This window comes from Perca fluviatilis, chromosome 10 (assembly GCF_010015445.1).
Source record: "Perca fluviatilis chromosome 10, GENO_Pfluv_1.0, whole genome shotgun sequence".
In the NCBI taxonomy this organism is placed as follows: domain Eukaryota; kingdom Metazoa; phylum Chordata; class Actinopteri; order Perciformes; family Percidae; genus Perca; species Perca fluviatilis.
The window spans coordinates 29842582-29859801 of NC_053121.1; the positions used below are offsets into that span (position 1 = coordinate 29842582).

Here is a 17220-nt window from a genome sequence, read left to right on the forward strand (position 1 = left end):
ACTTTAATGATCCCTATGGGGAAATTGAGCCTCCGCTGCAGCAGAGAACTGGAAAGCAGAAGGAGGCCAGTTAAGAGGTCTAAAAATGATATAATTAAACACATTGTAAATATACAGGGATGAATTTGTGCATGGAAAGACCAATTTGAACCGGTGGGGATTGCTTTTAAAGTGATGGTTTGACCTATCAGACGCTAATTGTCGAATAAGGTAATGGATGGTGGCAATCTTTTGCTTTTTGCTTTATTGGCGCAGGAACATATTGGTAGTTATCTTTTTGTCAGCCTTGGTCTACAGTTTATTTGCCCTGATTAAAGGAATGCTTAACAGCTTAATTCAGGGGCCTTCGAGAGGGACTGCACCATCATCTTGGCCTTTGTTTTTGGTAATTATGCTATGTTTCAAAAGGAATGTAGTTATTTATTGATGTTAAAATGTAATGCTTTATTAATGCTTAATTGCTTAATTAATAATTCCATTAGCCTTGTGTAGCATATTGTCCAACCAAATGGTCTAACCTCCTGTGTCCACTATGTACATTTTATTATTTTAATTTAGCAACATAGCTTTTTATTAGCCATGCTCAGGGTTGAAAATTAGTACCATCTACCAGCCAAATGCTGGTAAAATATGTAAGTGACTGGTAGCTTAGCTTCACTCACCAGCCAAAAAAAACAACAGCAATCTATTGTTGTTGTTAAAATTGAACATTCATGCCATTTGGCTGGTGGACGAAAAAGTAAATTTTGAACCCTGGCCATGCTATCAAACTAGCCTGGACTCTCCTCCCAGCTCATTAGGAGACTTTCTGTTGCTTTTCCACCTTGTACCACACTGCTCAGGATGAAGTACCTCTGGTCAACTACGTTCCAAAAATAAGTTTGCCGCAGCTTAATGCGCTTGCATCTTTAAGCTTGTTTTCTTTGGACAACCCATAGTTTCTTGTTTTTATTGTGTAATTTGGAAACTGAAAGCAAAACATTCTGTAGGCACAAGAGTTAGGTGACGCTTGAACATTCGGATAATCACCTTCCCAATTGCAGTGTGGGGGAATCAAAGCAAAATGTTTCCAGTTGCTATAAAGTTAACTAAGATGTATTGTTTGCTGTTTATGTTAGTGAAGAGCTTGAAGCATAGAATACATTATTGTTGGGAATATGTTGGATAACATCAGTCATACAGTCAACCCATTTTACCTTGTATCTTGGTAATTTCCTACAGTTTTCTGTCATTTTTAATAAAATTTGGTGATATATCATTCACTCTTCTGACAAACAAATTAAAGCTATAGTGTGTAGTTTATGTCTCCCCCATGAGGAATTCCAAGTAATGACAACAACACTGTTGCCGCGTCCACATGATACAAGCCTTCCGTGATCGCGCATGCACCCCCACCCCTCCTCCACGCAGGACACGGAGGATTAACAAAAACATGATGGACTCTTCAGAAGAGGTCATTATCTTTACTTCAGTTTCTGCATGAAGACACAATCTTCTGAATATAGCCATACTGAGAACTACAGAGAGAGTTGTGTGGAGCTGATAGTCTTAATTAGCTTTGCAGCAACTCATTTGGCAATGGCTTGAATGTGACGGATGGTTATTAATAGCAAATAAACACTTGGTAATAAATACACTTAGAAGTACAGTATACAAAATGTTAATATGAACATATAGATTTTTATTTGTTATTTTTTTGTTTATCTTGTTGTTAGTGTTGTACTGAAAAGAGTAAATGCTGGGCCGTATGTAAGACATACTGTATGCAATGTAATTTTATTTTCTTGCTTTTGACCCAAACTACATTTTGCCTTTGTCTTATGTTGTATTTTTACTTTTACGTACCTTCCTTTTTTTTTTTTCTATCACGTGCAGTCTTCTTGCTTTCACTGTACAGAGGTATTTAAGCTCCACTATTTACCTGCTAATTAACCTGATGTCAGGTTGCTGAAATGTGGCATACTGAAGAAGTTGTTTTTCCCCCCATGCCAGTTATCATTAATTAAGAAACAGAAACTTAATTACAAGCCCACTTTGTTGTCTTTGTACTGTTTTTCAAACTTGATTAAACATTCCTGATCTAAATTCTAAAACGTTTTTAATATAAGTATTGCCCTTAAATACACTTTGGTAATGCATGTGATTTTAAAAACTATAAAAAGCAGTTATATGACGTCTCTCAGTGAATGCAGAATTGCGTTCAACCTAATGAATAATGTTTTAATACTTGTTTCTGTGGTTTTGTTTGCATGTACATAAAAAAAAAAAACTCATTTACACGTAATAAGCTTAAGTCTCCTGGGATTTTGAAAATGAACAACAACAGGGGCCAACGGCGTGTTAGTGACTAAATTCATTGTAACTAAATTAAAAATGTTAATAAATAAGAGCAGTTAATTAGTGAATTCTGAATAAACAGTATAGATATTAGAATCTGACATTCACACGACTTTTCACACATTTGTGTGCAAGCCAACATACGGACACACAAAGTGCCCCACCCTTGGCCTGGATAACATGGCCACACACTAGCTTACCGTGGCTTTGTTAATAGGGGAGATTTGCTGTGGGGGAATGGGGGAGGGCTTTTTTTTCTAGGGGAATCCTTAGCTTACATAGACTCACAATACTCCCCCCTCTTGTCTGTGCTTCCAACAAGGCGCTGAATCCCCCCACCCCTCCCCTCCCGCTGCTGCGTCCCGTCGTCTTCGCCACTAGTGCTTCCTTCACACTGAGGGCACCATGATGCCGATAGGAAAAATCAGCAGATGGTGAAACACTTTCTTAGGGCATTTTAGGCATCCTCAGTTTCTAACATCAGTTGCCTGGCATCTCTTATTTTCATCTGTGTTCTCTACAAGAAGTGCATGTTTTCATCCTGAACGAATGTGCTTGCATATTGTTTTTGTTTTTTTGTATGCATGCATGTGCATACACTCATACAGCCACTGCCTGTGCTCATGGCCAACAGAAGGAGCCAAAGAAGCAGTAAGCTTATTAATGTCTCCTGGTCGCTCTCCAGTATGGGCTTGCTAGTTACCATAGCAACCAGGACCTAGATATTGTTCGGTAAAAGAGGCGTGTAGATATTGAATACATATAAACATCACCCTGTAACTCTGGCCAGTGCTTTTTTTTTTTATGTAAAGCAGCCCATCCGACTTACCATTCTTAGTATTTACAGTAATTTATTTTGCATTATTAAAAAAGAATGTCAGAGGACTCTGGGTTAGTCTGCAGTATACAACACATTTGTTATTTTTCATTTATATGTTATCACTTGCTGCTGACATCACAATCTGGATTTTCAGTACAAACCAATGCAGCTGAATGTAAGGCTCAACACTGAAAATCAAAATTCCGATGCTCATCGCCCAGCGCCTGCAGAAATCAACAGGCGACAGCGCTCTTCGTCTTAAGTGCTGATGTGTGTTCACGCCCAGTCAAGCTGAGGGAAATCCAAAGACACTGAAAGATTAAGGAGGTCAGGTTTTACAGCTCCACTGAGGAAGGCGGGGAAAGAGGCTTTACCAGCCATTGACTACCAAAAAGGATGGGCTGCTTTCAAAGAGACCATGAGATATATTATAGGCTGGTGGATTTGTTCAAATGTCAGATATCCACTCTTACTCTCATACAACAGTCGATACATTTATTTCTTTTGAAAAAGTGTCACATTTTAACATTGTGTTTACAGTTCATCATATCTGTGAATGTTTGTAATTGTTTGGTTTTGCGTATGGCTATGGCAGCAGTAAATCTCGCGGTCATCTGTAGCTAATAGTCTTTTGAGGCTGTGGAGATCATATCATTACAGCATTGTCCTATCTCTCTTTTGAAAATCCAGGCTCTCAGACCACATGAGAAGCCAGGCAGTCAGCCAGAAACACTTATCATCCTGTCATCCGTTTTTCACTAGCTTCACAGCTCAATTGTACTGTACACTGAGCATCCATGAGTGCTTGGAACTGTGGGGCCAACAGAGTGATCTCAATCTCAAAGTGAATCCAAGTGGCTTGGCACCAGAAACAAATTAAATCATGTCCCCCACTAAGTATGCAAAAATACGGACACAATGGAGAAGATGATATAATTTGTTTTGCAAGATAATAATGGATGTATACTTGTGGTTTTTCAGAAATTCAGCGTGGATTAAACTGGTCAGAAACTATAACCCTAAAAGGACAGGTCAGTAAAGTCTATAGCACTATTCAGTTAAATACTTGTGTTGTTAATTTAGGTTAGAGCAAAACTGTTTCCCTGCCAGTCAGGTAAAAACTCTACATTTGGTTTATACATAAGATTTTTACGCAGAGTTTAATATTCCACCATTAGACAAGTCTGTTAATGCCGGTTGACTACAGTTCCAGCTGAGTAAGGACCCCAAGTCAGGAATAATAATTTAATAATTTATACTTTATTAATCCCACAAGGGGAAATTACAATGTTTTCACTCTGTTGTTATTACACACAGGTCTGAATTACACACACATGCTCAGTACCTATAAATGCACTAGTGGAAAGATGTCAGTGAGTGAGCTGCCCATGGAAAGGCACCCCAAGCAGTTGGGGGTTCGGTGCCTTGCTCAAGAGCACCTTGGCAGTGGCCAGGAGGTGGACTGGCACCTCTCCAGCTAACAGTCCACCACCATACTTTGGTCCATATGGGGACTTGAACCAGCCACCCAACCCAACCCAACTCCCTACTGACTACTGTGCTACTGCCATCCCCAAAAGTTCTGCAATTGTTTATATTAAATTAGATACAGCTGATGTTCATTTATCCCCATTTGTACATTTGATTACCCCTTTTGACAGAACAAAAAAGAATAAAACAATATAATTTAAATTTGAGCTTAAACCCAAAAGTCAACCTTGATTGTCTTTAAAGAAATGCATCTTGCACACAAGCTGTTGTCGCACCCCTTAAAAAAATCATCAACCAGCAGACCACGAGCAAAATTACTCTCCTGTAACTGGCTCACGATGACTAAATAATTAAAAACATGAAAATGTGTCTGTCAGGACGGAAACTTCTGCAGTCATTCCCGTACAGTGGGCACAGCTAAGGTGAGGTGCCACAGCCCTGAGGTGATCCGCTAAAGGGGGCACAACATATGGTGCTATTAACGCTGAGGATCTGCCTGTCAAGTAATCTAACAAACCAAGAATCCATGTTAAAATTGGACAGTAGTTAAAAGAGGCTAAAATATAGCACTGGGTTATTTTATAACTAAAGGGGGGGGAACTTAAAACAGACAAGCATGATCATTGGGCCCTCAAGATGTCTTATAAATGAAATAGGGAATAAGAACAACTACTCTTTTGTTCCAGTATGCAAACCATGAGTAATTTAATACATCTTCCCATCATCTCCTTTTTGACAAGTTTTTAATACAATCATTATTATAGATATGGCATTTTTACCCACAATTAGCTTCTTCTGCAGCTCTAGATGGCACAAAATGTGTCAGCACATTTAATGTGTTATCATGGATGAAAGTTTTATTGACATATCCATAGAAAAACATATGTAGCCTTTAGTCAACAGCATCATTAAATATACCTTAAATGTAGACACCAGTCCATACAAGTGCTGAAATATATTCAACCAAGGGCTATACAAGTTGGAACATGATGACTAATAACATAATGATTAAATGAGAAACAAGCTTTCATGTCTACATGTCACTGGTACTCATTACTCCCCAACTCTAGCAAGCCAATTCAGGAATCATTATCAGTTATAGGTTACCTAAAGTGGTGCCTACCACAGTGAATGTAATAATCTGAATCACAATTTGACCAGCATTTGGCAGGTGGCTGATCACAATTTCTTAGAATGCAGATTGAGAAAAATGTCTGTTGCCACAGTGATGGTAAAGAAGGGAAGATGCACGTTCAGCAAAGGGCGGAGGAACTCTGGAATAGCACAGTGAACAACACAAACATATTAACAGCAAGGCCGTTCGGTTTCTGCTGCATTTATTTCTTCTTTTTGTCAATGGTACACCTATAGCAGTGGGTTTGAGTCTGAAAGAGCTCTGCTCGTGACTTGTTGCTGCCACCTACTGGTCCAAACAGACCTAAGAATTATGAAAGAGGCACTAGAACATTACATAAGCCATAACAAACAGTGACATCCTCTGTCTTCCAAAACAAAGTATACTCCAATAAATACTTGTGAGGCATAGTAGTTAAAATAGGCTATGCTTTGAATGGCCTAATTGTGAAAAACATATCAATACATCAAGTGACACACACACACACACACACACACACACACACACACACACACACACACACACACACACACACACACACACACACACACACACACACACACACACACACACACACACAACCAGTGTTTTCCCTACCATTATAAGACTTTGGTGCAGCACCCAAACCATTTTGGGCACCACCTATGCCGAATTAATGTAAGTAGATGTGAGCATCAAAACTAACTTAATGTTTTTTCTCAGCTCTAATGATTGTAGATTTTTTTTTTTTTGTATTTATTATCTCCTCTAGCTTTTTTCATTGTTTAAGACCCCCCCACACCAAATACGTGCACCTAATCCTTCCACAAACCTAGGGAAAACACAATACAATTATAGCACAGATCTCGATCCAGTTCCTTTAATAGTGAACCAGGGAGCGCCTGGCAGGCTGGTGCACCTTTATTTCCTTAAAGGAAACAGCAGCACCGCTCCATGTTGACGAGGAGCAGAACTCTAAAATAGCAGAAATTGGAAAATAGATTGGTTAGACGTTACTGTTTCTCAAAACAAAACTGTCACGATTTGCCAAAAAAACATTCTCCACTACACCCAAATGATGCATTTGAGCACATTTGCAGAATCAATGATCTATGCTGATTATTATTAAGAGAGAGAGTAAGACTCATCCCCTACTTGATGTAGTGTCATCGCCGCGGCTGGATGTCACAAGATTTTTGGCTCCCGGCCGTCCCAGCTTAGGCTTCACTTTAAAACGTCCTATCACCAAACCAAAGAAATTGTCCAAAAGGAGAAAAAAAAGGTACAAATGTAAAAAGTTATAATGGAATCCTATATTTGCCCGTACAGAAAGCCTGACATCACCCCTGAGGGACTCACCAGGGTTAGAGACCCTCTCTGCGGCCTTGTGCTCCAAGTGCCTTCTTAGGATGACTTCTGCCTTCCTCTGGTTTGTGCTGATATTGGGCTCAGCCATGATCTCCGTTATCCTCAGGTTGTTCTTGATGGCCTTGGAGGCCGTGGAGCGGGCCAGTGTGGGTAGAAGCTCCTGGTACTCCTGGTCAGTGAAGTCTGACTCTGGGCCCTGAACATCTCTGATGCTGAGAAGGTAGACTTAAAAAGATCAGAATACTTACAGGATTCTGTTGTTATATTTACATTTTTCACTGTACACATGAGCTGCATACCAGGTGACTAGCATCCTCTTCAGTTGTGTTCAAATGCACTTATTGGGGTGTTTTTTTTTTTTCATTGCCCACATATTATTACAATATCTTCATGACCCAGCTTTAGTTGTACAGCATCAGCATCGTTTCGTATTAATTAGAAATATTAAGCAGTGATGTGTGAAAGCTGTAATAGCAATGCCCTTGATCATTCCAGCAGCATCAGTATTAAATTAAATCTGAGAATGTAACAATCAACCCTGTGATAGTGTTACAGGAAGGTTATACTTATATTGTTCAGTTTTACATGTAGTTTAATCTAACAAATTTCGGAGAGGTGTACAAGCTAAACCAGGGGTCTTCAATGATTTTAAGCCAAGGATCCCTTAGCTGAAAAAGAGATGGAGCAGGGACCCCTTACTATATATAATGTATAAAATTAAGTTGCATATTAAACTGGGCCAACAATAATGTGTGGGGTTGGCCTAGAGCTTTTAGATATGCTTTTTTATGGTGCATATAATACTAAGGTGTTAAAATAATAATTGTTGACATATTTATATATGTATACATCATGTTTTAACGTTAAAATGTTGAACAGTAGCTTTATCCGTTGATGACTACCTTACCTATAGGCCCTAGGGGTACTGGACCGACTGTTGAAGATCTCTGAGCTAAATAATTCTGTAATTGTCAATTCACAGTAATGTATCAAAACAAAACAGAGTTGCTGGGAAACTGGTAAGCTGATAACACATAAGCTTAAGTGCCTTACGGATACATTTCTAATGTACTTAGGTAATAAGTATGCAAAACAAAATAGAAAAAAAAAAAGTTTTTCTAACCCTCCAAAACTTGTATCTACTGTATCTGGTTAAGGCAAGAAAGGAGCTAATTAACTTTTGAATCTGAATCTCACAAACAGTGTTCATTTTCCTGCCCTGCTCCCCAGCAACACTTACCTCCTGTTAGTTAAAATAGTATAAACCTCCTGCACCAACAGTTCAGCTGCTCTTGGTTTACAGTGGATGGATCCATCAATGACCTCTTTCATCAAGTACAAATTCTGCTTCTGTAAAGACTGGGGGAAACTTTTAGTAATTATGTGACTCACAAAAAGAACTTCCTGTTTCAGAGCCCTCAAATGCATGTAGATAAACAATATTATAATGGGTTTTCAGTATAGATTATTTTATATGATTTGATATTTAATGAGTTGTGCTGTTCAAAATCAGAATTTTGTCAAGCTAAAAAGCTGTTAGCGTAGGTCAAGCTATTTCACAAAATTCTGATTTTTTTTTAATGCTAATTCAGTAGTCAATCTGTTTCAACCAAATGCCAACTGAACAAAGATACATTTTTCCCTGCTCCTTATATTTTCTGATTTCCTCCTCCTCTTACCCTCTCTATCTGGCTCCAGTTCCTCTGTTTGGCAGAAAGTGATATTCCTTTGTCATATGAATGCACTGGAAAGTCTTGGGGGTAATAACGAGACAATATCTCTGCCACAAGATAACCATTGGAAAGTTCTCTGGAAATAAAAGCGACAACAGATTGATCACATTGACTCAACCATTAAAATTCACTTTGAACAATTTGCTGTCTTGGCAGCTTTTGAAAAAGCACTGACGTTTTATCTCAGATCTGTCTTCCATATTTTATCCAACGTTACAATATTTCATTATAGCGTTAAGTCTGTTACATATTGTTCTACTACCTTTAATGTTTTATGGTGCAACATACACTCCTGTAAACATATTTTTAATCTCAGTGAGGCGTTTTTTTTTTAAGGTTAAATTAAGTTTACATTAACGTTACAGGCAGAGTCACACTCAATAATGACTTTGGAGCTAGAGTGCTCTAGCTAGCTAACAAGCGTTAACGTTAGCTAGCTAGCTAACACCCGCTAACGCTAGGACTGATTTGGATATTTTTCAAGTAAAATACGGATAGATGTGTAATGTGTGTTAATTCTTTACCTGCGAACATTCTTCGGATAAAATGACAAGTCGAGGCTTAGCAGCCATTTCACGACTTCTCTTGGTAGTCCCGTCTTTTTGGGAGACTGTGCATAAGACATGCTGCTCTGAGCCTGATGAAATCGAGAAACAAATAGTGTTTTACTGTTATATAGGCTATAACAAGTCAATCCACGAAATCATGCTAAACCCTAGCTAATTAATTAGCTAGCTAGCTAGATGGGTTAGCGAGCTGCAATTTGACGCACTGGACTTCCTTTGTTTACATTAACGTTACCATGGTAACGACACTTAATACATCCATGACACACACACACACACACACACACACACACACACACACACACACACACACACACACACACACACACACACACACACACACACACACACACACTACTTTGACAACAGCAGCACTCAGACAGTGGTGGCTGTTTACTGCCCCTCAGGATGTAACATTAATACAGAAATTTACAGAGAGATTCCAACTAATTCATTTTTTACCAGTATAAAAAATGAAATAGACAAATAAGGAACACTTAACACATGATGTAATACAACCACGCAATTGTGAAATACTTCTGTGGGCTACTTTAGTCATATGATTTTGTTCATAATGTCTTCAGGGCAGTAGATTGGCTCAGCATTAGACACAAACACTTGCTGCTCCACTCCCTCATATTTCCATGTAGGACTTAACAATAAACTCGGCCGCCTCCAGTTGTCAGTAGTCAGTAATCTTATTCCAAGCTTAAACATGTCAGCTATTTCAAAATGTCTGTATTAAAAATTCTCCCACTGCACCTCTAGGCAAACATCATTAGCAACACAGCCTGCAACACAACATATCTGGGAATGCACCAGGTTTCAAAACAACTTTAATCATCTAGAAGTGTGCAATGCAATAGATAATATATCAAACCAAAAACTATGAATATTCATTCACATGACATTGTAATATTATGTAATGTTGCAATCACTCTGGCAGCTATTGCAGCTATTAAGGCATCTTCTAAATAAGGCAAACCTGAATTGCAAATACTATTTTGTTATTATATTGTTTAACCATAATTTATCCAGGGATGGCCCTGGCTCCTTTTTAGAACCCCCTGCTTTACATTCATCCAGGTCAATAGGTTGCAGGCCAGCTCAACTCAGCTTGGTACTTCCAGCAACTCAGTGGCTGCTCAGTGACTAATTGACTGGTAGCTAGGTAGGAAGAGTTCATGGAGTTGATTTGCTCTTTTTTGACAAAGGCTTATTTCGCACCAAATGCTTGCTCTTGGGGGAATTACTGGAATTGTTGGGTCTTTGTAAATTATAGAGTGTGGTCTAGACCTACTCTATCTGTCTTAATCTGTAAAGTGTCTTGAGATAACTCTTGTTATGATTTGATACTATAAATAAAATTTAATTTAATTATTTCTCTACGTCCCATTTAGGCAGGCAGTTTGGTTGTTCTTCCTGTTATTGGTACTGCAGGTAGTTCCTTAGCCTGATGGGCAGGGGCAGGTGGGAAAGAAGATGGAGTCTGTCACGGTCGACGCAGTTCCTGATGCACTGACGACACAGCTGACTCAGCAGTCGTGGTGTAGCTATGAAAAGGAGACAATGAAACATTAGGCTATGTAAGCTGGTCCTAATGCATAAACTGTTCCGTATAAAAACAACTGACTTCAGTTGGACAGCATTTTCTGAACTGTCATGCTTCATATAAAAGGAAAGTAGGACAACTTTTAGATCTGTTGGAGTTGTTCAAATGCAGACATAAATAGAACAAGTTAGACAGAATACATGCAAACATATGTCTGCAGTGGCTTATAAAAACAAGTGTTCTGGTACCTTCATATATCAGTAGGAAACCCTCTGTTAGACTGCTGGGTGGAGCCACATCTACAGGCCTCTGAAGCTCTCGGTTCCTGGCATTAATGTCCGCACCAAAGTCCAGCAACAGCTTCACTAAAGCTGTGCAGTCTTTTTCTGCAGCTGCATGTAAGGGTGAATCCATGGATTTGCCTTTCTGTACATTTGCACCTAGTGTGGAGGACAACTTAAGTTCAGACAGAAAAGCTTTAACGTCAGATATGTCCACAGTTGGATATCCTCAATGTTCATTGTAACCCACAATTTACTTTGTGGATATATATATATATATACTTTCAATCAACGGTAGCCAGCAGTATTGACATACAGATAGCTAGAAAATGTGATCAGTCAGCTGTGGGCTACACGTGACTGCGGAGCTGCTCCTTAATCATATTGCAACATGCGATGTGTCTGCATTATTGAGGCCAGTATCAAAAACTGACAGACTAACATGTCCCACTGGTGTTCACCATTGCTTTGATGATTTACATAACTGACAAAAAATTTTGCTGTTTTGAAATGCCTGTCATCTACAATAAGGTTGTTCATCAGAAAAAAGTACATACACCAACATAAGGCCGAAACAATGTTTTTAAGAACGGCTAACCTCAAATAATGATATTACTCTTTGTTTGTTCTGAATGCTTTTACAGAGGCTTTTAAAATCCAGTGTGCATGCATATGTGTGTATGTATTTATTTCCTTTTCTGTGCACAATAAATGTGTAAATTGTGTGTCAGTGTGTGTATGTTCATACAGGATGTGTGCCCGTCTGTATGGAGATGTAAAGATCCACACTGTGCTGCGAGCTGACCTTCCCTCAGGAGTTTCCTGGCACACTCTAGCTCTTGGCAGACGCAGGCTGTATAGAGCGCTGTGCCCAGGTGAGGAATGTCCATGTCCACATCTGCCCCCCAAGTCACCAGAGCCTCCACACAACCGTAATGACCTGGAAGTAATGGAGCATGAAGACAGTAATCAGTAAGTGACAATGTGAGATAATTCTCCAAGCTGTCTGCTCGGGTCATGTTGGAATTTATTTTTAAAGCTGTTTTTCACAGTGCAGGTTTGTTATAGAAAGTACTTTATAGCACAGCAAAGGACACACGTACAGGTTGAAAGACATGATTTAGTGTAAGCTGTAATAAGTAGAGTTGGAATCATATATTGGTTAATTTCATATATTAACAGACATTGAGTGGTAATGTTGTAATATTAACATTATATTATATTATATAATCATATTAGCAGCAAACACAGATACAATTGGTATTGTTTAATTGCCTTGAACCTGAACTTGTGACAGCTAACTGCCAAACAACAAAACTATCTGATATTAGTTGGTGCATTTTGTCACAATACCAAATACTTTGTCACAATATACCTTTGCATGTAGCTTCATGGATTGGTGATGGATGGTATACAAGGCTTTGGGGTTTTGCTCCATTTTCCAAAAGAATTTCTGTGCATGCCACACTCCCCACTGTACAGGCGTTGAACAGAGGGGTGACTCCATCAATTGTAAAAGCATTGACCTGTAAACACATTTTCTTAAATAGTTATTTTTAGGGCTTGTTTAACCACATTAAGTTGACTAATGGCAACAGCCGGAGAGAACAGTTGAAGGGTAACGACGACTTAATAGTTCTACAGTGCCTGCTGAAGAAGAGCCGCATTGCTCATTTGTTACTTCCACCCAGATTTTCCCAGCCATGGAAACGACATTTGACCTGTGCAGCATAGCAACATTTAAGGCCAATACGTGACTTACATTTGCTCCTGCATCAATGAGAGCTCTGGCACAAGCGACATGGTCTCCATCACAGGCCTCATGAAGGGGTGTCACATGGTCTATAGTCCGAACATTCACACTGTGACCCTGGAAACCGAATCAAACAGCCACAGATACTTAGATGTTAAATGGTGCATAAAACAATACATGACCTTTGTCAACCTCTATTGGTGAACACCAGGAATTGCAAGAAGTTCCAAAGCTTATCTTCTTTTTATAAAACAGACCCGTCCTCCTCAGTTATGGTTGTCAGTAATTGACAAAGTATACTGTACAGTCACGTCTGAACAATAGAGATTAATGAGCTTGCTAATTAAAGTGCACATCCAATAGAGGTCTGGTAAAGAGCTTGTAAATCAGCATGCAACATAATGTCATGATGTCACTGCTGTGTCATGAGCTTGTCTGAGTTAAGAGCAAGGCATTGTTGGCTTTGTAGCTAAAAAATACTCTCTTGTTGCGCACTCCTCAATCTGTGAGCAGCTGGAAATGCAAGTGGGAGAGGATATGCTCTCCGTTTTACACATTTTAGGGTTTGGCATTAATCAGCAACTGATACTGAATATAATGTTTGTAATACTGTATATTATGGTTATTCTGTGCTGTATGTATTTACTCAAAAACATGTTTTAGTGATGTATTATCTAAGGTGGCAAGTCATATGGTAAGCTTACACAAACATGTCAGCTTTTCACCTGACATTTACTTAAAGGTGCTCTGAGCGATGTTGGGTGACGTCACTTCTTGTTGACATTCAAAGTATTGTCAAACAAAACGGAGGCTAGCTCGCCCCTCCCTCCTCCTCATCCCGTCCCCTCCCCCTCCCTTCCGCGCACTAACCCCCCAACCCCCAAAATCCTTCTTGTCGGTTATTGGCTGGAACACTGTTTGTTATGTTTCGTGGTGCTGGTTGGCGCAGTTTGTTTTTGTTGCCGTTTGTGGAGCCTGGGCTGTCTACAGAGACAGCGTTTTTTTTTTCTTTTACAGTGTGTTCAGGGGACAGGCAGCTAGCGACTAGTGAGGAGATGTTTGCTGTATGTGACAAAAATGTTGTAGCCTAAAAAATGCTTATAATAATTTATTATAAATGGCCAGATGTTGACTGTTTACATGTCATGTTTTGCAGACATTTAGCCACGTGCCTATTGTAATGTACAACCTGTGCAACAGCAGACTTGCAAGCAACCAATAATGGCCAAGAGGAAGCTTTTGCTTGTCATGCCCCTATTAAATGTTATAACCCGTAAAAGATAGTAAAGTCTTCTCATCACATATTGAAGCCTTTACTTGACTAGGAATGCCAACATTTAGTGTTGAGAACTAATGGAGGTGGAGATGGACACATTCAATTAAACATCTGTGTTGGAAGGTACCAATTAGGTAATTACATGTATCCCAGATAACTGGTTACTTACTTTCATCCAAACCTCTGTTACTTTAACCTCTAAACCAGGAGTCTACAAAGGCATTGATGCAAATGTAATTGCAAGAGGGACAGTTCCAACAGACCCCAGTGTGTACAGATGAGTGGATGCATGTAACTCTAACAGGGGATTGTGTTTTCTTCACCTGTGAAATGAGGCTCTTCAGAGCCAAGAGGCGGCCCTGACTCGCAGCATCGTGGAGGGGTGAGCGGTCCGCCCAGGACCCTGCAGTGAGAATAAGAATTCAGTGCTTTCTTCCATTTACATTTATTATTATTAGGCTGATACTTTTATACAGAGCCGTTTACAGTATTTGTAGCGGAACAATCCTCAAATCCTATAGATACTAATGACACAAGAAGATAGTAGTCAGAACTTCTACAGTACACTGCACACACAAATATTCTGTCTTCTCTGGAGTAATAATGACAGCGAAGTACTGGTACATACAGTATGTTTGACTTTGAAACCGGCAGATTTGGTTGTAAAATACTCTGTTAAATAAATATAGTAGAAGAAAGAAATTAAGCATTATGTACCAGTGTGGTTTTATTTCTTTATGAAATTATTTTGCTTCAGTGCTTCAAAAGTTCTTATGTAGTAAACTAAGCACATTAACGCTCCTTTCTCATGAGACATTAATATAAACTTGAGAAATTGGCTGTGGACTTTTGATGTAATTTTGGCAAAAAGATTTCATTAAGCACACCTGAGTCAATCTCCAGAATAACAGCCGGTGCATTCCACTCGTTATCATCATTCTCACCTTCCTCCATTTTAATCCTAATTTATAGATAATATTCAATCTAATGCTTTCTATTAAATTCAAGCTCTTTTTATTCAAGTATTCAAGTATTCCTTGACTGACATAAATTTGAAATACGGGTATAAGAGACCCAGCTACAGACATCAAACAGATTTGGAATACTGTATCTACAGGACCGTGACTAATACCTTAATCTTAGCTAATTAGTATTCTATGAAGTGGGTCCATTTTAAATTAAACATCCCCTTGAATGATAGATACAGATTATGTTGTCGCTGTGTCCCTCTTCCCCCAGAATGTGCCTTCGAACAGCCCATCCCTGAGAATATGGAGCGTTGTTTTGGTTGCTGTCTGAGTGTGAAAAGGTTGCACTGCATAGCTGGGAATGGAAACTAGGGCAGGATGGGGGTGGGGGGATTGGTATCATGACTGTGTTCTATTAATACATTAGAGAAAAAGACCTGGCCAGCCTACAGTGCCTTCATTTAATATTGAATGTACAGTTCAGGATTTATAAGTAGCTATTGAGCAGATGAAAGAAAAGTAGACTATCATTCATATCTACAGTTTGTATTAATGTGAATACAATGAATGGCTCTTACACTTACTGGATTAGCAATGCAGCATTTATGGCTCATTTTTAAATATGGAAATTGTGAGTGTGAGCGGGGAGTACTACAACTTGATTTTAAAGTAAAATGATATTCTACCTACAACCTTATATTCCTGAGGTCAAACATGTTGCTTGGTGTATAGTATAAACAAAGTTGTATAGTTATTACATTTTATATCAATTGTGCCTTTAGCACACTAATACACATGCTAAGAATTATGCAGTTAGTGGAACAAAGAAACCACCTTAAACAACCCTTTTAAGGCTTTTTGTGTTTTTCTCAGAGTACTCACTGTGTTGACCATATTCATAGAACTCTGCTGATATCCTGGCAGCCTCTTTACGGTTTCCACGGATAATGTAGAAGTATGTCAGCAAGTTAAGAGAAATCTTAATAAGGAGCTTAAAGCAGAACAGTGCCAAGATGCTGAGGTAAACATTGGACAACCGGGCCGCAAAGGACTTGTTGGTGAGTTCCTCTGTTGGGTCTGACATTTCCCCCTGACACGTTACAGAGGGGCTTTGGTTATGATGGACGCAGGATCAGATGACACTCCAAAAAACACGAGTAACCTACTTTTCTCCCAGTGTACTGACTGGTTGGCTGGTCCAGGCTGGAAAAAAAATGCCCTGCAGCTGCTACTGTGCCTGAGAGCACCTACTGCTGTGTGTGCATGTGTGTGTGTGTGTGTGTGTGTGTGTGTGTGTGTGTGTGTGTGTGTGTGTGTGTGTGTGTGTAAGTGTAAGTTATACACATTTAGTTTTACACACAGTGTTACCTGTTGCAGTTGCATATGTGACATCAGTGGCTTTTTAGCATACATTTTAAATAATGGTAGCATTTATTCTGGATAAATGGGATTACATAATGAATATTTGCATTAATTTCAAATCACGGTAGTGTTTAATTCAGGATAGATTTTTTTTTTAAATCCATCCATCCATCCATCTTCGTCGGCTACCCGCGATCAGGTCGCGGGGGCAGCAGCTAAATTAAAAATGTAATTTGTGCATACTAATTCTGGATGAATTAGAATGACTTTTTAATGAATATTTGCAATAATTTCAAATCAATCAGTTTTGCATACATTTTAACTTATTATATTAGCATATGTATTCTATATGAATTAGATGTAAAACATATAAACAAACTAAACATGTAAATTCCGAATTTATATTTAGGATATAATTTACGTCATTATGAAAATTATAAATATGGCTCTAGTCAAAAGTAAATGCATTGGCATTTTTCTTTTTAATGTTGGGTAACTAATTGACAGATCGCTTTTTTAAATAACATAAAAAGGGTATTTAATTGCCTCCTACTTTACTTTCTGTTTCCAAGGAAGCGCCTCTTGATCGCTACGCATGC

The 17220-nt window shown here is 38.9% G+C and overlaps 2 protein-coding genes across 5 annotated transcripts; both read right to left on the minus strand.

Annotated features, from left to right (window-relative positions):
- Positions 1-5328: 5328 nt before the first annotated feature.
- Positions 5329-10103, minus strand: spata4 (spermatogenesis associated 4). 2 transcript variants are annotated; one of them, XM_039812695.1, is made up of 7 exons: positions 9388-10103; positions 8810-8939; positions 8371-8489; positions 7122-7342; positions 6918-7001; positions 6682-6737; positions 5329-6086 (listed from the first exon to the last, which is right to left on the minus strand). In XM_039812695.1, the coding sequence occupies exons 1-7, from the start codon at positions 9486-9488 to the stop codon at positions 6069-6071; spliced, it is 729 nt and encodes a 242-aa protein (XP_039668629.1). In that variant the 5' UTR covers positions 9489-10103; the 3' UTR covers positions 5329-6068. The 2 variants fall into 2 exon arrangements, with proteins under 2 accessions (XP_039668629.1, XP_039668628.1); XM_039812694.1 differs by having other exon boundaries at positions 5329-6737.
- Positions 10104-10247: 144 nt separating this feature from the next.
- asb5a (ankyrin repeat and SOCS box containing 5a) lies at positions 10248-16531 on the minus strand. 3 transcript variants are annotated; one of them, XM_039812688.1, is made up of 7 exons: positions 16142-16529; positions 14615-14694; positions 13025-13132; positions 12638-12788; positions 12011-12202; positions 11230-11421; positions 10248-10982 (listed from the first exon to the last, which is right to left on the minus strand). In XM_039812688.1, exons 1-7 carry the CDS (start codon positions 16341-16343, stop codon positions 10855-10857), a joined length of 1053 nt encoding a protein of 350 aa, XP_039668622.1. In that variant the 5' UTR covers positions 16344-16529; the 3' UTR covers positions 10248-10854. The 3 variants fall into 3 exon arrangements, with proteins under 3 accessions (XP_039668622.1, XP_039668623.1, XP_039668624.1); XM_039812689.1 differs by having other exon boundaries at positions 12068-12202; positions 16142-16527; XM_039812690.1 differs by lacking the exon at positions 13025-13132 and having other exon boundaries at positions 16142-16531.
- Between the last annotated feature and the right edge of the window lie 689 nt (positions 16532-17220).